Here is a 22857-nt window from a genome sequence, read left to right on the forward strand (position 1 = left end):
TCCATAGATTAGAAATAAGTTTCAGATTTAAGTTACGTTGATTGACAAATACGACTTGGTAATCGATCACACAATTAAAGGCTTCATCAAACAAGTCCTAGGTAGCTCACCCATTGCATAGGCAATCATTATAGTATAACAATGTAGGTACATGCCCAAAAAAAAAGATTTCAACACATTGTGTTCTAGTTCGAGATCACATATATAGTGTATACATGACCGAGTTTTTTTACCCCAGAAGAGGCCACTTGACCTATTTTTAATTAGTCATCGTGAGCTCAACCGATCTGAACTGAACTCCACTCTAGGATGACCTCAACCGAGTTGATCTGACTTAATATGAGCTAAGGTAAATTGATTACTTCTAACAATTAAAGTGATTGTATGATCATGGTGACACTAAATGTCAAAATATGTTCCATATAAACCAAGTAAATTAAACATGGCATTTCAAGCACTATTTAACAATCAAGTATGAAATACAACCTATTAATCTCATTATCCACCTCATGCAATTATAAACAAAATAATCATACTACTTAGTATGAGGAAATTGTAATAAATACAACAATTCTCAGAATAAAAATTTATCATTCTTCACTCATTCTTTGAATCTCCCTAAACTCTGAAAAGATGAAGCTAGGTATTTAGGAACACAAAATAATTGAGTTCAATTGAATTTACTAAGTGCTCTAAGGAATCCATTTCTTATCTACCTTCTTAGAAATGGTATTCCTGATGCAAAGGATCCATTTTAATTATCTTTTCTTAAGTCAACCTCTATCAATCAAAAAAGTATGCATTTTCCTTCTTTCAAAAAGAAATTTAAAGGTAGGCTTATTTAATTACATAGTATGTTAAATATGACTACTTGATTATTATGGATCTAGTGATTGATATGCTTAAAGTATTGGTATCTTACTTTTAGTATTCTAGACATTTAAGAATTTAACATGAAATGAAAGTTAGGGTAAGAGTGTTTTGGTCCATATGACAACTAAAACCTCCTACCTAAATAAAATTATACTTCACTCTCATCCACCACATCTCATTCACTATGGTGTCAACCTATAGATAAAATTGTTCCCACCCCCTAACTATTTGACGATTGGTTATAAGTTGACCTTATGATTCACCTCCCAGCATATAACTAGGGACAAGCTGTGAAGAGTGTTTAGGGTGAGTATAATTACCTTTTACTACAATAGATGCACACATAGATGAAACATGATTTTCATATTCTTGTGCATGTATAGCAATGGTGTATCGTACATTGGCATCAATCATATGTGTACATGGTCAAGGTGCCAAGCCGTATTTGCATATGCTCACATGAACGTTTAATTGCATGGTGATCGATGTATCTTCGTATCGTGTAGTTATTTATATATTTCATGTAGGTGATGTGAGATTCTATTGTACATGCGATACAATAATTATATGATGTTGGGAGATGATTAGTGCAATCATCCTTATGTCAAGCTTGAGTAGTTTGACTAAGTTCGAGTGCATTTGACCTTGAGTTTCGATGTTTAGACAATATGTGAGCAGAAGTCAAATAAGTCAAGGTTGATCGGATATTTGACGATATGTGAGAGAGAAGTCAAGTAGGTCATGGAGGATTAGATACTTGACTGGGAAGTCCTAACTGGAGGTTAGGCAAGGTAAAGTCCTAACTCGAGGGTTAGGCAAAGATAAAGTCCTAATTGGAGGTTAACTAAGGTAAAATCCTAACTCGAGGGTTAGGTTAGGGTAAAGTCCTAATTGTGGTTAGGCAAAGAAAAGTCCAAGCAGATCAAGGAAGATCATATGTTGGAAAAGGAAAGCTTAAGTGGGTCTGGGAGGACCACACGTTGGCAAGAGAAAAGTCCTAACTGCGGTTAGGCAAGAGAAAAATCTAAGTCAAGGAAGACCACACTTGATGATCGGAAGTTCAACGGGAAGTTGACACAAGATGGAATGTCCAAGTGGGTCAAAGGTTAACCAGACACTTAGTGAGGAAGTTCCAACAAATCACGGTTGATCAAATGTTGGGCAAGGAAACCCTAGACTTAGATTGAGTAAATTTGGGTTGGGCAATCGATTGACCCTAAGCTAATTGATTAGGTAATCGATTAGAAGGTTCTTGCGAGAACACGAAAAGGGGTCAAATCGATTGGTTAATCGATTGGGCCGAGCCTAATCTATTGGACTAATTGATTAGGGTTAGGAATTTTGTGAAGAGGAATTCGCGAATATATGGCTGAGTTGATTGACCCAATCGATTCAGCCACTACTAATCGATGGAGTTAATCAATTAGGCAGTGTTTTATCGCTAGGAGGAAGAATCAGTTGGGGCAATCGATTAATAAGTCTTAAATGATTGGGCTAACCGATTAAGGTCTTTTCGCAAGAGAATAGAGGGTTGTGGAATCGATTGGGTAATTGATTAAAGTCTTCTGAATTGATTGGGATGACTCACCAACCAATCGATTAGGATTTTGAAAAAAAAAATCGTTCTATAGGTGTTTAAACGGTCGGATGATGTGATAATCGATTAGAGAAAAGCTGAATCGATTAGGAGACATCGAAGAACCCTAGAAAAAGGCCGGGTTTTTGTGGATATTTTGAATATACGCTCACATATTTCTTTGTCGCTGGTTCTTGGATGATTCAGAGTGAAGCGCTATTACATTTTCGAGTCTACAAGAAATTAAATCAAAGCAAGAAAAGAGCAAGCAAAGCAAGGTTCATAATTGCAGTTGTTTTCAATTTCTTGTGTAACCTAGTTTATATTTCTTGTTGCATTTTCTTATTGTGAACTTGTACAAGGATTCTCCGTCTCTAAATTGTTTCTGAAAATGAGTGTGTTCATAGTGGAGTAGTGTGCATCATGTGGACCGTTTGATTAGACATCTCAAGGAGGTGGAGACCAAGTAAATCGGAAGTGTTATCCTAACATATGTGTTTGTAGTTTTTTCTTGGTTTACATTTATTTGTATGGTTGCTTGATCTCTTCAAGTACTCTTTGAGAGGGTTAAACCTGAAAGCCAATCTTAGATGATGCAATTAACACCGTTGGAGAGGGTCGAACTTAAATCAGTAAAAGAGAAGTTAGATAGTTTAGTAAGCAACAAAGCCTGACATTATCAAGGCAAAAGAAGGTGATGAGAATATAGTTTTCTTTCATAGAGTTGCAACTGTTAGAAATTGAAACTGAACATCAATCATTTAAAAATCAATGGTGTCATATAGTTGATGGGCAGGCAGAGTAGGTAAATCATTCTTAGGTCATTACAGAGAGTTATTATAAGTGACTTTTAGTTCTAAAATCAAGCTTCAACATGGAGAATTGATAGCTGAACACAAGGGCCATGCAAAACCGGTAATTCTTTTTTGCTTAGAAACTCAATACCCAATTATACATAATCTCATCAATACCCAAGACACAAGAAGCTTGTTCACTGGGGGACTTCAGACCAGCGAAACTTGAAGCCATCGACATCAAATTAATATCCAAAGTGCTTGCAAAAAGGCTTAAGCTCGGGTGATTTGTACTATCCATTCACGAAAAATAAAAAGGTTAAGGATTGTTTTATCACAGTCACTAAACTGCTGAATTGGGAATCATTGATCATTTGATCATCATTTTGAAGCTACATGAATAACCTCCAAGATGGATCAACATACATGGTGCATTGGCTAGGCATTTGGTGGATTCATAGAGTACCACGGTTAGAAACCAAGCTTGGGCAAGGGCATGCTTTATAGTTTATTTTTGACAATGGAGGTCGGTTGTTAGGCGAATTACCGCGAGTTCTTCCTAATTTATCCAATGGGTGAACCAAAAGGAGGGTCACCCATCTTCGAGATTAGTTGGGTTTGTAAAGGTTTGAATATCTGGATTAAAAAAAAAGGATCAAATGGATAGAAGAAATTATCATTACTTCTCATAGTGCAACCAGTCCTTGGATTGAAAATAGAAATGGGCTTAGGCAAGGAAATTCATTATTACTTCTGCTATTCAATATCTTCATTGTTTTACTTTGACAAATCCATAAGAGACGTTACAAAAATGAAATTCTTAGTAGTATTTCAGTGCATTCAGAGATATCTAAAGTCTCACTTCTCTTCATTATGCCGATGATATGCTAATTTTATTAAAAGGAGAGACCAACCTTAAAATTATATCGAGATGATTCAGTTTATTCAGCGGAATGCAAACCAATTACTCCAAAATAAAATTTGGCTTTCATATATGGTGAGGGACCTAATCTGGCACAGATTTGGAGTTGCAACCAACCATGAAAAAAAAAATTCTTTTAAAAAATGGCAGGCTTAACATAATTAACAGTGTATTAAGCTAGCAACTTACATACAATGCATGTGTATATTGGATTAGGTCTCTCAGGCTAGTCTAGTAGTTAGCACATGAGGTGTTATCATTATGAGATATAGGGTTTGAAACTCGGCATAGTCGAGGTAAATACCTCCCTTATGTACTAGTCACTATTTCCAAGGCTAGTAGCTGCCCGTGATTTACCTCTTCTATGTTGGTCCTGAGACGAGTTGACGGATGTGCTCAGGATGAACATATTCATTTTTTACCATCATGTGTATGTCTATTGGATTAAGCAAGACTCCTTCATAAGGCTGCAAAGGAGAGGCTCATCCTCATGGCATCACTTGATGGTGTGACACAAAAGTGTTATGCCCACTGACTTTGGAGGTTTGGGCTTCACATACATGAAAAATAACAACCGGATACTTGGCTGGCCTGATATCATCATCACTATTTAGTGATTCAATTCGATAGAAAATGGTCTTACCTCTGGAGAGATATTGCTTTTTTCAGAGAATTTGTCTGTTAGCTTCATAGCCACTTCAGAGAATAAGCACAATGCTCATCTAATGCTTGATAAATTATCTTCAGTACTGATATTGTGTAGAGAGTATCCAGATATCTTCAAGATCAATACAAACAAAGAAATTAGGTTGGATAGACTCAACTTGCAGATGATTGATTTGGGACTACATCTTTCATACTCTAAGAAACAGAAGTTTATTATGGGAGTGTAAGCCATCAAAATAAGAATTCAGACTATCATAGTGATGTATGATTAATATATGAGGATTCAATCTTCTAAAAAGTATAATTTTTAGCTAAAGATTTAGAATTAGACTCTTTCAAGCGCACAAGTGCACGTGTGCAGAATTCAAAATTTTATATTTATCTGTTAATTTTCGAGCCTAAATTCCATCATTTAGACTCTTGTTGGAGCTTTTTTTTATTAATTTTAGTCATTTATATTTTTATGATATTTAAGATATTTTTTCATATTTTTGATATTTAGGAGTTAGAGATTGTCTATATCTACATCTTGTTTTATTAATTTATGTCCATTACAAAAAAAATTTTCAAGTTTTTTTCTTTTCTTTACCCGATTGAAATTGAGATTTAAAATTTAAGATTTTTTTTTAAAAAAAAATTATATCCAAGATCTATATCATAACTATCCATTGTTTTAGTATTAACAAAATTTTGTTAGGCCCACGACGGATTTTTTTTTTTTTTTATTCTCTTGTTGTCTTTAATCTCCCTTCGCATTAGCTTATAAAATAATCATGATCCTGATGATCGTCGATATAGTAACTGTGCTCAAAGTCTAGCAGCTGATAGCTTTTTGGCGCTTCAAACTTTAATGGTAAATTTACTGGGAAATCAGCCTAGAGAACCTTCACTGCACTCCGTGCGGAAAGCTCTGTTTTATGCAACTTTTTGAATTCCTTTTCTCAAAAACCAAAGAAAAAAAAAACAAAATCTCGACATGGTTGTTACTGAATGAAAGGATCAACCAAAAGGCAGCTTATCAAGAGAGGTATTAGCTCAGATGGTTGCCATGTTTTCTGCAAAATTAATGAAAAAAAATGTTGAACCAGATCTGGATGACAATTCTCACGGCGGGCGGCCTAGAAGTCGAAGATCGAACCGCGAATGCTCCATTTGTTTCTCTTTCAAGAGTTGATATATCTGCAGATGGAGAGTTTGTTCAGGCTGCTGCTTTGGTTAGCCAACCTGCTCTTTTCCCACGGGGCCTTATGGATCAGCACCCTGTGGGGCCAGCCATGGTTCATCCTGCAAAATTAATGAAGAATCCGTGACACATTTGTTCAAACACTGCAGATTCACTAAATCTGGAGAGTTCTGCTTGGCACATTTTTCTTATCTACCTTTCACTCATAGGCCAACTTCATCCTTTGGTTTCACTTCAGCTTAGTTTTTATGCATTTAGTCTGTAAGTTTGTACGTCATTTTGCTTCCAACGCCAACAGTTTTTCATCATTAGCTAGTTTTCCCTTTTATCTAAGTGTTCTAAATTCATCAGTTCAATATCTATCTATCTATCTACTTCTATGATACTCTCATGCTGTAATAATATGATGTCTATAGCTAAGTTGTTATGGAAGTATGGATTTTTGCCATCTGATACTACACATTTAGCAATAATATTGCCTGATCTATCCTCATTTTGTAATAATACTTTGACTCCCTCTTTGAGAAGTTTCTTGGGTTAAATTTGGTATGGAGATGAAGTTTATATTAACTCCCATTTCATTTCTACAATATCAAAGTAGCGCTATCGTGAAGTTTGGGATATTATTATTATTATTATTATTATTATTATTATACTTGTATGGACAATTTGTCCTATGAAAATTTCTCATTGACCATCAGATAAATATGAAAGTACGGTCCAACATCCCACATCTATCATTCCACTAAAAAATACCTTATAATACATCTTAATTAAGAATTGAATTGTGAATATTTAAAATACTGCATGGACATTCTAACATGCATCATAATTCAAGGGACAGTATAACTTATATTTGGAAGTTATGATGGGTGAATCAAGCTCATGGGCATCACCTTTATCTATTAGAGCAACAGATTTATTTCTCATCCCAAATAATTTGGTATCGTCGATGCCAGGATAAAAATAAAAAATAAAAAATAAATAAATCACAGAACATTCTGTCCTTAATACGACGCATGAGCATCACCTTTATCTATGAACACCGTCTATCTTCTCACTAAACCTCTCATCTCCGTCTCTCCATGCATGTTCTTCCACGTGGCAGACCATATCTAGCATCCTGAGATAACCATCAATCTTTCTCCATGGATCATTCTCCCGCATCTCTCCTGTGCTTCAACAGCTTCAAAAGCCTCATCCAAGTATTCTCGCTTAAAACTAATTGCGCATTATATTTGTTCGACTGTGAAATGAAGTTAGCAAACGTCATACACACTGGAAATCCCACCTCACTTACAAGTCACCACCCCAAAAAAAATAAAACCTACAAGAAATATCTCACGCCATTCAATATTTTTGAATTACGGTTAAATAACGACAACTGAAAGAAATATTAAAACAACTTTAATTTGTTGAAGAGCAGCAGCCTCTTTAAATTATCAGACTGAGGAGAAAGCAAACCACACACATTCTCCACCTTTATCCTCGTTCTCTCTCCCAAGGCTCAACACCCAGCTTCTTTCCTACAAAATTTTGCTGGAAAGAAGAACAGAGCAAAGAAAGAGGAGATGGCAAGTTGCACAGTCCACACTGTTCCTTCCCTCCATTCCTGCTCCATCTCAAGGCCAGCTGCCAAGACCTACAACTTTGGCTTCAGCCAAAGGCATCATCAGTTTATCTTCTTCCGCAGTGGAAGGAAGAGCGCTTTTGTGTGCTCTGCCGAGAAGACAGTGGTGATAGGGCTGGCAGCAGACTCAGGGTGTGGCAAGAGCACCTTCATGAGGAGGCTGACCAGTGTGTTTGGGGGAGCAGCAGAACCGCCCAAGGGAGGGAATCCAGACTCCAATACCTTGATCAGTGACACCACCACTGTCATATGCCTTGATGACTACCACTCCCTGGACAGGACAGGAAGGAAGGAGAAGGGGGTGACTGCATTGGACCCAAGGGCCAACAACTTCGACCTCATGTATGAGCAGGTGTAGGCTATCAAGGATGGAGTGGCCGTGGAGAAGCCCATCTATAACCATGTAACTGGTCTACTGGATCCCCCTGAGCTCATCAAGCCACCCAAGATCCTGGTCATTGAAGGATTGCACCCTATGTGAGCTCCCAACATAGGTTTTCTTTAAAAGATCGAACACCTAGTTCAGTAACTACTCTTTCGTTTGTGGATTAGTTTAAATATTGAGATTATACATTTATGGTCCTTTTATAACAAAATTGGCTGACTATTGTCTAGCAAAGCTTCTGAAAAGTTTCGAGATTGTAGTTTTCTGATAGTTGTTAGTTTCATATTTACTGTCTCTGATTATAGTGTTTCCAGAAAAGTTAGGATTTCTCATGGAAAAAATTTCTTTTCAGTTTTCTTTTCCTCTGTACTCAACAACAAAAATAACACAAATTTATGAGCAACACATGTGGCAATGTTAGGGATCATGTTGTGTTTAACTCAATTAAGAACCCAAGAGTCTGATTGCAACTCCATCATTGATAGGTACGATTCCCGCGTGAGGGATCTCTTGGACTTCAGCATCTACTTGGATATCAGCAACGAGGTCAAGTTTGCATGGAAAATTCAGGTCATTTTCTGAACTAATTTGGCAAAAAGGAGGGAAGAAAAAAAAAATGAAAACCCGTTTCTAACCTCGTTTTATCTTTTCAATCACAGAGAGATATGGCAGAACGAGGACACAGTCTTGAAAGCATCAAAGCCAGCATTGAAGCTCGAAAACCCGATTTTGATGCTTACATCGGTACTCTAATTTAGCCCATTGGGACAGTAGATTCAACAAAAAAAAGCTGCTTCTGCATCCTTTGCTTCAATGAATGGATTTTGTTTGCTTGGCAGATCCACAGAAGCAATATGCTGACGCTGTGATTGAAGTCCTACCGACGCAATTAATCCCCGATGACAATGAGGGGAAGGTGTTGCGCGTGAGGTTGATCATGAAAGAAGGGGTGAAGCACTTTGCTCCCGTCTACCTCTTTGATGAAGGCTCCACTATTTCTTGGATTCCTTGCGGCAGGAAACTCACTTGCTCCTACCCTGGCATCAATTTCTTCTATAGCCCTGAGACATATTTCTCCAACGAGGTATAGACATATAGTAATTAAACTGACCAAACCTTTTGGATTCTCAATCCAACAGCTAAAACTCGGATATGATACATCTCTTGTCAGGTCTCAATGTTGGAGATGGACGGGAAGTTTGATAGATTAGACGAGCTGATCTATGTGGAGAGCCATCTTAGTAACTTATCGACTAAGTTCTACGGCGAGGTAACGCAACAGATGTTGAAGCACTCAGACTTCCCAGGCAGCAACAATGGCACTGGTCTCTTCCAAACCATTGTCGGATTGAAGATCAGAGATTTGTATGAGCAAATCGTTGCTGAGAGGGCAGCAGCTTCGGTTGCAGCAGCTAAACTTTGAGAGGATAAAGAAGCATTTCCTCCATGATTACATCAGTTGCAATTTTCCAATTCCATATAAGATTAATTAAATAGATGTAATTAAATGTTGCAATTATTCTTACTCCCAAAAGGGGAAAAAAAATCTTTGCAATTATTCCAAACTATTTATCCAATAGATGATTTTGAGTTGTTATTGTCTATCTACTTATTGTGGAATTCCTTAACCATACTGTCAATCATAAAAAAAGGTTAGCCGACCTTCGGCATAGCACAGTTGTAGATGCATGATTTCGTGACCGAGAGGTTTAGGGTTCGATCCTCGAGATATCATTACCTGAAGTTAGCATATCGACCATGTACTTTCAACTGTGTACTTATATTTATCTCTCTCCATATTCGTAGGACCGACTTTAGAGGGTCGTTGATGTGACAATTCTATATTTTTATCAAAAAAGATTAACCATATTATTAATTATCTAAAAGGGAGTATTGTTGGGAAAGAATACTTCTATATATGGTGGTAAGCTTGCTTATTTGATGTATTGGATACTATGATTTAAGATAGGATTTGCATGTGTGCATGGGTTGCTGATGAGAGACATTAGGATAATGATTTCATTGTGGAGTTAGGGTATCTTTAGTAGTTAAACTTAGTTTTTTTTTATAATATCCAATATGTCACATCAATATCATAAAAATATATTATTCTCTCCTTAATTAAAAAATCTCCATACAACTCTTCATAAGTCTTGCATTATAAATCATATATCTTTATTTATTATTTTTATAATTAATATCTTTATATAATTTTTATTTAATATTTTAATTATTTATGATCTTTAACTTAATTTATTTATAATTTTTAATTAATAAATTAATAAGCTTATGATTTTTAATTTGATTTGATTTATAATTTCCATTTAATATTTAATTTGCTTATGAATTTTAATTTAATTAAAGTAGATTGTATATATTTTTTAAAGTTAACAAATATATTTATTTTCAAAAAAAAAAAGAAAGTTTAATTATTACTAACAATTTATGAAATAAAATATTATAATTAAAAGCTTCATAAAATAATTCATTTTTAATTGTTTTAAAAGGGTAAAACATGCAATATTATCTTATCATTAATTATTGGCTCCAAGAAAAAAAAAGTTTAATTTTTCAAACTTGTTCTTGAACTAAAAACCCCAAGTCTTACCTCCACAATCATTCAACCCTTTTTATTGAGGTTTTTGATTTACAAATCTTTAACAAACCTTGTGTTGGAGATGTTCTTAGTAGCTAATGTTGAGGGGTTAGTGGTTAATATTGAGGAGTTAGTAGAGTTAGTAAGTTATGTATTAACCTAATAGGCTATTTGTTTTATCATTAACGACCTCCTAGTGTCGGTCCTACGGATATGGAGGGAGGTATATGCAGGTATATAGGCGTCAAACACATGGTAGGGTAAACCTCAGGTCGTCAGTTCTTGAGAATCGACCCTTGGCTATTACACTAGAGATGTCATGCGCCCACCGTCTATACTACGCCCTAGGAGCAATGAGAGTTTTATTTTATCCTTCTCGTTTATCCTCAACTATTTCATTATTTTTTTTAATAGTGGTATCAAAACTAAATTTCAAAGAGAGTTGTGACTTCTGAAAGTTTTGGCAACTAGTCATTCCTTGATTTAATAGTTACTATGACCATTAGAGCATTGATGTACGTAGATTATATATATTTTTATGTATTATTTGTATTTCATTAGTATAATACATGTTTATTGTACCCTATTTTATTATTGTTAAACAATCTGTTGCCAGAGATATTGGAGAATTAACTGAATTGAAATTACACAAAATCAATTCAACCTTATCTGTTGAGATGACCTGAACTAATAATCTCAGGTTGCAAGCAGGGCTGGTTCTGCCAAGCTTCCGGTGGTCCGAGTCGCGGAGTCAATGCGGTGTGTAGCAGAATCGGGATTCAATCGCTGAGTCAGAAAGAGAATTCACCGAGTAAGATGCTGAGGCCTACGCTTAACGCAGTTTCCTTGAAACAGATTTGCCCCACTTCCGGTTGTACTTCAAGGTTCTCTCGGGTCGTCTGTTTCCCAGGATACAATGGCAAAACCACAAACACAACCAAGCAATGGTTGTTTGTGGCGAACTAAGAATACACCTGAGTGCTATCATGAATAGTTCAGCCGAGCGGATGCATAACTGAGAGATTTTTGTGGGAGAACACGGGTGGGCAGAGGTTAGCTCCTTGCTCTTCCTCTCGCTTTCTCTTTCGCTTATCTTCCGCTCTACTCTTTACTCAAGATACAACCTCCTTATATAGAAGTTCTCACTTTTCCTGTAATAAATGATCAAATTATGATTATTTAATACTGAGTTAATGTCGTCATTAAAGGATTTAATGTATTCATTAATGTCAAGATGTTATGAAATTATTAATAATGGGTTTAATGTCGTCATTAATACTGAGACGTTACGAAATCACCATTAATGAGTTTAATGTCGCCATTAATACCGAGGCATTACGAAATCACCATTAATTTCACATTAATGTTTTCGTTACACTCTTGAGTATATAGCAAAAAGAGATTCAAGTGACAATATGTTAGTTCATTCTTTTGGGTAAATTTTATCTCAACCGGTCTGGCATTCGACATCCGCAGGTCGTGCTCAAACACGAGTCAACCTTGGTTCAGTACAATCCGGGCCCTGGATTTGCACCCACCCCTATGCACTCACGCGTGAGAGAGTCTCTCCCCATGCATATGTTTACAATATTAATGCATGTGCCATAATTTAAACCAACAATAAAGCCAAGAGACTTCTAATGTGGGACTAAACTCATGCATAATAGAGTCTCTTCGTCTCCACCTCTTTATTCCATTCACATTTCCAACAATTATTATGTCATACTTCTACTCCTTTTGTCCATAGATCTACTTTGTGCTTATTTTTATTGTCAAAACATAATTTGGCACGAAAACAAAGTAAAAATGAATATTGAAGCAGCTTTGGAGGAAAATCAACAAACATGGTTATGTCCCTTGGCACGATAGTGTTTTTACAGCCGACAAGGTCGTGTCTCAAAAGACACTGTCTTGTCTTCCCAAGGCTAACCAGAGCAAATTCCAGCAGCTCCCACACAAGCCGGTCGTGCCCCAAGGCACGACCATGTGTCGTTCTCCATATTGTCCCACAACTCAGTCGTGCCTAGAGGCACGGTTATGCCTCTCCTTCCAGCAAGATCCACGACATGATCATGCCTTTCAGGCATAGTCGTGCCACTTCTAGTTGTGTGTCACACGACTAGGCCATGCCATGATGCACAGTCATGCCACATTTGATCATGTCTCACACAACCAAGTTGTGCCTTGAGGCATAGCCATATGGCGGAGAAAATGAGGGGGGTGTGTGCCTCTCCCAGAGCTCAACATAGAAATTGTCCCTTGACACACCCGTGTTCCTCGGACCAAATGGTGGTTCAAATGATGTTAAAAGGAGCCAAATTTCTTCCACATGACCAGGACAAGCTAAAGAACATGACCATGATAATTTCCCATTTTTTCACATAATGTTGCATGGCATGACCATGCCTTTTAGGCACGGTAGTGTTGAATTTCAAATAGCACGGCAAGGAAAAAGTAAAACGACCATAACTTTATGTTCAGTTGGAGTTATGGGTTGTCACAAATATCAAAATGTAGTCAACTTCAAGATCTAAAATTTTTCTTCGGGGTTCAACAAAGAAAACCATATCGAAACCATTCTAAAAGGCACGACCTCATCGGATCCTCTACTTAAACTACAAACCAAAATTTAAACCACCCTAACTTTCAGCTCGGTTAAAACTATGGGTCGATCCAACTATTAGAATATAGATAATTTTAAGAGCTATAACTTTGGTTCAGGATGAAATATGATAAAATTGGATTTAAGGGGTTAAAAATCAATTTTAGTGGAGCCCTATAAACCTGACAGATCTGGACAGTTTGGAGAAGGTATAAATGGTCAAGAAATTCGTTCTTTTACTCATCTTGGGGTTGGAACTTCATCCCTCTCCTTGGAGAAGGGTTCTCCCTTAGGGGGAAACACTATAGCTTTCATTTCCATCAATCTTGACAATCCATCCACCTCTAAAGTAAGGAAACATCCCAAAGACACTAGCAATCTGCTTCTTCTCCTCTCTTAGGTTTGGGATTGTAAGTATGTTTTATTTTATGTCTTTGGATTGATTCTTCCTTTTTTATGGAGTAATCTCTGAATTCGAGGATGTAGAGAGTAATTATGATATGATATTGATGTATGAACTATGTATATGTCAATTTCCTTATTCTACGATGTGTTCATTAATTGTTCTACATGTGTTGTGCCTTGTATATGTTTGATGAAATATGTAAGTGGTGAATGCATATGGATGTGAAGGTTTGGACCACGTAAAGGAGATGTTTTGGATTGTATGACCGAGTGACTTTAGTGACAAAGGGTACCCCTTTCACCGGACTTTCTAGAGTCTTCGCCTTGAAATGTGGGTCAAATCTTTACAAGGGATTATCTAATTAGAGCTTAATGAATTTTCACCAAGTTAGTGTTAGGACATGACTTATGTAATCTAAAAATTATATGATCGGGAGCCTTAATGATAAGGGGTATCCCTTTAATTGGACTCTCTATGTTATCTCTTATACTTAGTAACATTAAAGTATAAATAGTGTAAGCAATCTGGTGTAACCGTGACAGGGTGGTATCGATAGTTTAGTTAGAATCTTTACAAGATCATAAACATAGAGGGTAAGGATCGGAAATGAACAATAAATAGGGACATTAATTAGCATCATAGTGAAACTAAAAGCCTAGAATCATCCCCCAAAACCATTTTCACTCTCTCTCGATCACTCCCTCTCTCTTGCTCAATCTTTCTCTCTCTTTCTCAACTCTCTCTTTCTCTCTCTCAATCTTTTGCTCACAAGCATTCAACCAACATTCGATCGTCTAAATAACTTACTTTGCAAAATCTTGAGTGCTTAATCAACAATTCTTGTGGACCAATATTTTTATTACTTAACGACTTTCTGTACACTTGAGGATTTATACGAACGAGCATATTCATGGAAAATTTCTTAAGGTCTAAATAATATTGGACGGTCGTGATTTTTGGAGTAGCATAACCGATAGAAGGTATTACGCTAATAGATGCACAATCGAAGGATCTTAAAGTAAAGAATTATCTTTTCCAAGATATTGATCATTCAATCTTGGAAACTATTCTCTATAAGGATACTGCCAAAGATATATGAGATTCCATTAAAAAGAAGTACCAATGTACGACAAGGGCTAAGAAGTAGCAACTTCAACCACTTCGTTCAGAGTTTGAAATGTTTCAAATGAAATTAGGAAAATCAGTTATATTTTTAAAGAATAATGGAAATCATTAACAAAATACGGATCCTTAGCGACAAAACAGAGGATGTTCTCATTGTCAAAAAAAATTCTATCCATGACACAAAAATTTAATTTTGTTGTCTACTCTATTGAAGATGCCAATGATGTTAATCTACTTTTAATTGATGAATTATAAAGTTCATTATTAGTTCATGAGTAGAAAATCAATCAATATGAAAAAAAGGAGCAAGCATTGAAGGCTTTATCAAAAAATCACTCTATAAATGGTAGAAGTGATAGAGGACGAGAAAGAGGCAAAGGTTGAGGCAGAGTAAGTAGAAATCACAATGTTGGTGGGAACCCATTGCAAAATCAATATCAAGAGAGTTATTTTCAAAGAAGAGATAGAGGACATGGAGATCATTATTCAACAACTAATAGAACAAAGTCATTAGATAAGTCCAATTTTGAATGTTATAAATGTCATAGGTACGACCATTATTGATCAAAATGTTATACTAATTTGAATAAATAAAATGGAGATTAAACTAACTTTATAGAAGAAGAAGTGTCTCTTCTAATAGTATGTCAAGAGAAGGAGAAAACTAAACAAAATATGCAATATTTAGATATAGGCTATAGCAATCACATGTGTGGAGAGAAGAAGACATTCTTTGACTTGGATGGATGCTTTCATAGTTTTTTCAAATTTGGTGATAACTCTACAATTTTAATTATGGGAAAAGGAAAGGTGACAATCCAAGTGAAAGAGAATTCTACCCATACTATTTCTAATGTTCTTTTTGTGCAAGATTTATAAACTAATTTGCTTAGTGTGGGTCAATTACACGAAAAATGGAATGAGTTTGTCAGATTCAAGATGCAAAGTTGGTTTTAATTGCTCAAGTTAACATGAAAGTAAATCGCATGTTTCGCTTTATCTCCACACTACCTATTATTCATGGTTTTCAGCAATATTAGATAATTGCCTGTTTCGCTTTACCTCCACATTATCTCTTATTCATGTTTTTCAGCAATATTAGATAATGAGACATGGTTATGATACTATTGCTATAGGCATTTAAATTTTGGCATATTGAAAATACTACAATAGAAAAATATGGTGACTAGTCTTCCTCAAATTACAACGCCTTTTCAAGTTTGTGAAGAATGCGTTATTAGCAAATAATACCGTAATCAATTCTCACAAGAAAAAAAATTAGAGAGCAAAGGCGACACTGGGATTGTCCATTCAAATATTTGCAGGTCAATACCACCACATTCTAATGAAGGTAAAAGATATATAATTGTTTTCATTGATGATTATAGTTGCAAAATATGAATTTAATTTTTGTAAGCAAAATCTGATGCATTTGCAACTTTTACAAGTTATAAAGTACTTGTTAAAAAAGAAATTGCCAACTCAATTAAGGTTCAGTGTGTGAATCATAGGGAGAATAGAACTCACATGAATTTGTAAATTTATGTGGATCATAGGATTAAGAGACAACTTACAAAAATTACACACCCCAACAAATGATATCTGTGAGAGGAAGAATTGTACTATTACGAATATAATACGAAGCCTTCTAACAACAAGTAGTATTTCCAAAATAAATTTGCTAGAAGCAGTTAATTGGAGCATCCATATATTGAATAGAAGTCTCGTATTATCTTTTCAAAATCTGACACCAAAGGAAGCTTAGAGTTGGAAGAAAATCTACCATTGATCATTTTTAAATTTTGGGGTGTGTTGCCTATGCTCATATTTTAGATGAAAGAAGCTAAACAACAAAGGTGAAAAATATATTTTTCTTAGTATAAGTAATACATAAAAAGTTTATAGATTATATAATCACTACAATAAGAAAATCATTATCAATCATGATGTTATATTTGATGAAAAAACCACTTAGCCATAGAATCCAAATAACCTTAAAGAAAATATTCTTCTAGATTTTGATGATGATGAGAAAGTGCAACACTCATGGAGGATGAGCAACATGAGGAAGTCATTCAAAATATTCCAATAGTAGATCAAAGTCTAGTTGAAGCTGAATCTCAAAGACCATAACGTGTTTGAAGAAGACTAACATGGATGTCTGATTATGAGGTGACTAGAATTGATCAAGGTGATGATCCACTTACACATTTTGCTTTGTTGTTAGATTGTGACCCTACTATTTTTGAAGTGGTTGTCAAAGAATCAAAATGGATAAAGTCTATGAATGATGAAATTATAGCAATTGAAAAATAAAAATAATACATGGAAGTTATGTGATCTTCCTAAACGGCAAAAGACAATTGGTGTAAAGTGGGTTTATAAGACAATGATGCTAAAGGAAAATGGTGAAATTGACAAGTACAAGACATGCTTGGTAGTAAAGGGTCATAAGAAAGAATTTGGTGTTGATTATAAAGAAGTTTTTACTCCGGTTCCAAGACATGATACAATCAGATTAGTGATAGCAATGACAACCCAAAAATCATGGTCTATCTTTCGATAGGATGTAAAATCAATATTCCTCCATGGAGATTTGAAGAAGAGGTATTTATTGATCAACCTCTTGGTTATATGAAATTTGGTAATGAGCATAAAGTTTATAGATTAAAAAAAAATTATATAGATTAAAACAAGCTCCATGGGTTTGGTATAATCATATATAAACTTATTTTTTGAAGGAAAATTTTCAAAAAAAAAATGCCCTTATGAATATACTCTTTTCACTAAGATTGAAGGTGGAGGAAAAATATTAATAGTTTTCTTATACGTAGATGACTTAATATATATTAAAATAGCATATTTATGTTCGAAATTTTTTTAAAAAAAAATCCATGATGATGGAATTTGAGATGTCTGATCTTGGTATGATGCATTATTTCCTTGGTATTTAAGTGACACAATCTTCTATTGGATTTTTTATTTCTCAAAGAAAGTATGTGCAAGAAATCCTAGATAGGTTTTAGATGAAAGATTGCAATACTATAAACACTCCATCTAAGTTTGGAGTAAAGCTACACAAAGATATTGGAGGAAAGAAGGTCAATGCCACACTTTATAAATAGATTATGGGGAGTTTAATGTACTTGATAGTAACAAGACCTAATATAATACATGTTGTAAGTATGATTAGTAGGTAGGTTCATGGATTGTGCTATGGAAATGCATCTTTTGGTTGCAATGAGAATTTTTCGATACTTACAAGGTACTTAAGAGTTTAGTTTGTTCTACAAAAAGAAAGACAAGATGGATCTGTTTGGTTTTACATATAGTGATTATGCAGGATATTTAGATTGTCAAAAAATTACATTTGAGTTTGTTTTTTATATTGGGGCCATGAGCTATTTCATTGTCATCTAAGAAGCAATCTATTGTTACATTATCATCCATTAAAGATGAATTTGTTTTGCAACATCTTGTGCTTGTCAAGTTATTTGGCTAAAAAAATCATTACTAAATTATATTGAAATATTTATTGTGACAATAGTTCAACAATAAAGTTTTCTAAAAATCTAGTTTACATGATTGAAGTAAACACATAGATGTGAGGTATTATTTTTTGAGGAATCTCACAAATGATGAAGTTATCAATCTTGTTTACGACAAAAGCAAGGACCAAATTGTTGATATACTAATAAAACATCTCAAATTTCTACATTTCATCAAAAGCTCACTACTGGTGTTTTCATATAGAGTTTTAAAGTTTGAATTTTTATTAAACTGATTGTTGTATTTGGAATATCAATTTAAGGGAGGAATTGTTGATAAAATTTAATGTAAATATTAGTGGGTTAGTGGGTTAATGAGTTGACATGTTTTAATTAGTAGTGAAAGTTAATGGTTATAGAAATTGTCTATGTTCATATTTGGAAGAGTGAGTATGTAGTTGAGTTAGTGGATGAGAGATTATAGAATAATGCTTGTATTGTGGAGTTAGTGACTAATGTTAAAGAGTTAGTGGTTGATATTGAGGAGTTAACGGAGTTAGTAAGTTATGTATTAACCTATAAATCGGCTATTTGTTTATCAACTAAATGTAGTGAGAAAATTTTATTTTATACTCCTTGTTTATCTTGATTCTTTTATTATTTTTCTTAACAACTGATAAATGCATCAAGTGTGCACAAACTTGGCAGAATAGATATAGAAGATGGTTGACTTGCTGTAATCAAGTTGTGATTTTGTTCAATGGCGCAATCACCCAATATGATGTGGACTCGTAGGCATGAATCATCAGATAATATGAAGCAAGTTGAAGGCGCTTCTTGACCAGAGGTTAACATGAGGTGGAACTTTAGGGCATGAAATAGTATTGATTGATTGCAGTTGGATTATGGAGATCGTCTAATTGATGTCTCGATGGCCCCAAATAAGAAAGACTCAAAGGCATAGAGGAACATACAGCATGGAGTGAGCTCAGGAGCACTTGATGGATCAAAGGCCCAATGCAAAGTTACTTTAGGCATAGAGCATTAAGTATGACAATAAACTATGTCCCAAATTTTAAAGAAAAAATAATAAATGAATATCTGTAAATAAAAAGACGGTTCTTTTATAATTCAATAAAGAAAAGAATTATTGTTCGGTACATGATTTACTTTCCTTCATTTTACTAGCCCATTCAAATGGGCACGTAGAAGTCAAAAACCCGCCAACTGCACTGCATTTCGGTTCAATTTTCCTGGGCTAGCCACACCCTCATATCTATCAGCCATATCTTTCGTCTCCACGTACGCCTCATCTCTATCTGACCATGCTTCTCCTGCCACGTGGCATATCTGTGAAATGAAGCCTGCAAACATCCTACACATACTAAATCCTACCTCAGTTACATGGTCATACAAAACAAAACCTACACGGAAATTCTCAGTCCATACGAAGTTTTTGAATTATTGCTAAATTACAACGATAATTAACTTGATGAAGAGTTGCCTCTTGAAATTATCAGACTGGGGAGAAGGCAAACCACACACCTTGTTCACCTCTATCCTTGAGCTCGCTACCTAGGCTTCAACACGCAGGAAAGAAGAGCAGAGCAAGGAAAGAGGAGATGGCAAGCTGCACAGTTCATACAACTCCTTCCCTTCGCTCCTGCTGCATCTCAAGGCCGGGTGCCAAGGCCTACAGCTTTGGCTTCAACCAAAGGCACCAGCAGTTCGTTTTCTTGAGCAGTGGAAGGAGGAGGACTGTTGTGTGCTCTTCAGGGGAAAAGACGGTGGTTATAGGGTTGGCAGCAGACTCAGGGTGTGGCAAGAGCACCTTCATGAGGAGGCTGACCAGTGTGTTTGGGGGAGCAGCAGAACCGCCCAAAGGAGGGAATCCAGACTCCAATACTTTGATCAGTGACACCACCACTGTGATATGCCTTGATGACTACCACTCCCTGGACAGGACAGGAAGGAAGGAGAAGGGGGTGACTGCATTGGACCCGAGGGCCAACAACTTCGACCTCATGTATGAACAGGTGAAGGCTATCAAGGATGGTGTGGCCGTGGAGAAGCCCATCTACAACCATGTCACTGGACTACTCGATCCCCCCGAGCTCATCAAGCCACCCAAGATCCTGGTCATTGAAGGATTGCACCCTATGTGAGCTCCCAACATAGGTTTTCTTTAAAAGATCGAACACCTACTTCAAGATTATACATTTATGGTCCTTTATAACAAAATTGGTTGAGCATTGTCTAGCAAAGTTTCTGAACAGTTACAAGATTGTAGTTTTCTGATAGTTGTTAGTTTCATATTTACTGTCTCTGATTATAGTGTTTCCAGAAAAGTTGGGATTTATCATGGAAAAAATGTCTTTTCAGTTTTGTTTCCCTCTGTAGTTAACAACAAAAATAACACAAATTTATGAACAACAGATGTGGCAATGTTAGGGATCATGTTGTGTATAACTCAATTAAGCACGCAAGAGTCTAATTGCAACTCTATCATTGATAGGTACGATTCCCGTGTGAGGGATCTCTTGGACTTCAGCATCTACTTGGATATCAGCAACGAGGTCAAGTTTGCATGGAAAATTCAGGTCGTTCATGATGATCCAATCCAACTGCAGAAGTTGTGAACTTTGGCAAAAGAAAAAAAAAAGTTCTCTAACCTCGTTTTATCTTTTCAATCACAGAGAGATATGGCAGAACGAGGACACAGCCTTGAAAGCATCAAAGCCAGCATTGAAGCCCGAAAACCTGATTTTGATGCTTACATCGGTACTTTGATTTAGTCAATTGGAACACTAGATTCAACAAAAGCTGCTTTAATTTTATCCCTTGATTCAATGAATGGATTTTGTGTACTTGGCAGATCCACAGAAGCAATATGCTGACGCTGTGATTGAAGTCCTACCAACGCAATTAATCCCTGATGACAATGAAGGGAAGGTGTTGCGCGTGAGGTTGATCATGAAAGAAGGGGTGAAGCACTTTGCTCCCGTCTACCTCTTTGATGAAGGCTCCACTATTTCTTGGATTCCTTGCGGCAGGAAACTCACTTGCTCCTACCCTGGCATCAAGTTCTTCTATAGCCCTGAGACTTACTTCTCCAACGAGGTATATACATATAGTAATTAAACTGACTGAACCTTTTGGATTTTCAATCCGACAGCTAAAGCTTGGATATGATACATCTCTTGCCAGGTCTCAATGTTGGAGATGGATGGGCAGTTTGATAGATTAGACGAGCTGATCTATGTGGAGAGCCATCTTAGCAACTTGTCGACTAAATTCTACGGCGAGGTAACGCAACAGATGTTGAAGCACTCAGACTTCCCCGGCAGCAACAATGGCACTGGTCTCTTCCAAACCATAGTCGGATTGAAGATCAGAGATTTGTATGAGGAAATCGTTGCTGCGAGGGCAGCAGCTTCGGTTGCAGCAGCTAAGAGGGCAATCTTGTAGAATTGTGCTGTAAAGAATCATTTCTACATGGCTGTATCGGTTGCGATTTTCTTCTTTATAAGATGGAATTAAATGTCTATATGACAGCAATAATCAAGTTTTATCTTAATGAAATGACTATATAATTATTTTATGTTATTAGACTCTATCCTTCATCTTCCATGCTTAAATAAATTTATCTTATTTTATTATTACTAATTAAGTCTTTTTTTTTTTACCTTCTTCTTCTTCATTTGATGTGCATTTTGTCATAATTTCACATCGTATAATTAGAGTATTTATTGACCGTCTAAGTATATGTTCGTATCATCTTAAACATGTGTTTCAAAATTTTTTGTAAATGGTTGTAACTACGACTTTTTCTCTAATGCTCTTATTTCTTATTTTGTAAATCTTCGTATAGCCACACATCCATCTTAACATCATCATCTCTGCAATTTTCATTTTCTTCTTATGTGATAGAGTTATAGTCCAATATTCAGCATCATATAATATAATAGGTCTAACTGTTGTTTTATAAAACTGCCCTTTAAATTTTAGAGTTAGTTTAAAGTCATATAAAACATCAGATGTTCTCCTTTATTTCAACTATCCTGCTTGTATTCTATATAAGAGATCTCTATCAATATTTCTATCATTTTGTAAAAATTATCTTAAATACTTAAAACTCTTAGTTCCAGATAACTTATCATCTCTTATTTTAATAATTATCTCATTGTGTCTAATATTGTTAAATTTAAATTTCATATATATCATCTTTACTCTACTAAGCCTAAAATATTTCACTTCTAGTGTTTCCCACTAAAATTTCAGTTTAACATTTAATCTTTCACGTATCTCATCTACTAAAATAATATCATCTACAAACAACATGTTCCACAATATTGTATCTTGAATGTATCCAATGAGTTCATAACTTTATTGGAAATGTTTCAGTTAATCTGTCTGAAGTTTTTCACTCTGGTATTTACATTCTCATACATATTCTTAATTAGTTCAATATATACTACACTAACATATCTCTTTTCTATAATTTTTAATATAATTTCTCTTAAGAATCTATCATAAGCTTTTTTTTTAACTAATGAATACCAAGTGTTGATCTTGCTTTTGCTCCCGATACTTTTCAATTAGTTATTTGAG

General features: G+C 35.4%; 1 protein-coding gene and 1 pseudogene across 1 annotated transcript; both read left to right on the forward strand.

Moving 5' to 3' along the window:
- The first annotated feature begins 7585 nt into the window (after positions 1-7585).
- On the forward strand, positions 7586-9570 carry LOC121998307 (annotated as a pseudogene).
- A 10177-nt stretch (positions 9571-19747) lies between these two features.
- LOC121998306 (phosphoribulokinase, chloroplastic-like) lies at positions 19748-21847 on the forward strand. Its single transcript, XM_042553162.1, has 5 exons — positions 19748-20407; positions 20762-20846; positions 20943-21027; positions 21122-21366; positions 21454-21847. The coding sequence occupies exons 1-5, from the start codon at positions 19869-19871 to the stop codon at positions 21712-21714; spliced, it is 1215 nt and encodes a 404-aa protein (XP_042409096.1). The 5' UTR covers positions 19748-19868; the 3' UTR covers positions 21715-21847.
- The last annotated feature ends 1010 nt before the right edge of the window (positions 21848-22857 follow it).

The sequence above is a fragment of the Zingiber officinale genome, chromosome 6A (assembly GCF_018446385.1).
Source record: "Zingiber officinale cultivar Zhangliang chromosome 6A, Zo_v1.1, whole genome shotgun sequence".
Lineage (NCBI taxonomy): Eukaryota > Viridiplantae > Streptophyta > Magnoliopsida > Zingiberales > Zingiberaceae > Zingiber > Zingiber officinale.

Coding starts and splice junctions, on each gene's coding strand:
- LOC121998306 (XM_042553162.1), top strand. CDS start 19,869: ATGGCAAGCTGCACAGTTCATACAACTCCTTCCCTTCGCTCCTGCTGC. Junction 20,408..20,761: donor ATTGAAGGATTGCACCCTAT/GTGAGCTCCCAA, acceptor TATCATTGATAG/GTACGATTCCCGTGTGAGGG. Junction 21,367..21,453: donor AGACTTACTTCTCCAACGAG/GTATATACATAT, acceptor ATCTCTTGCCAG/GTCTCAATGTTGGAGATGGA.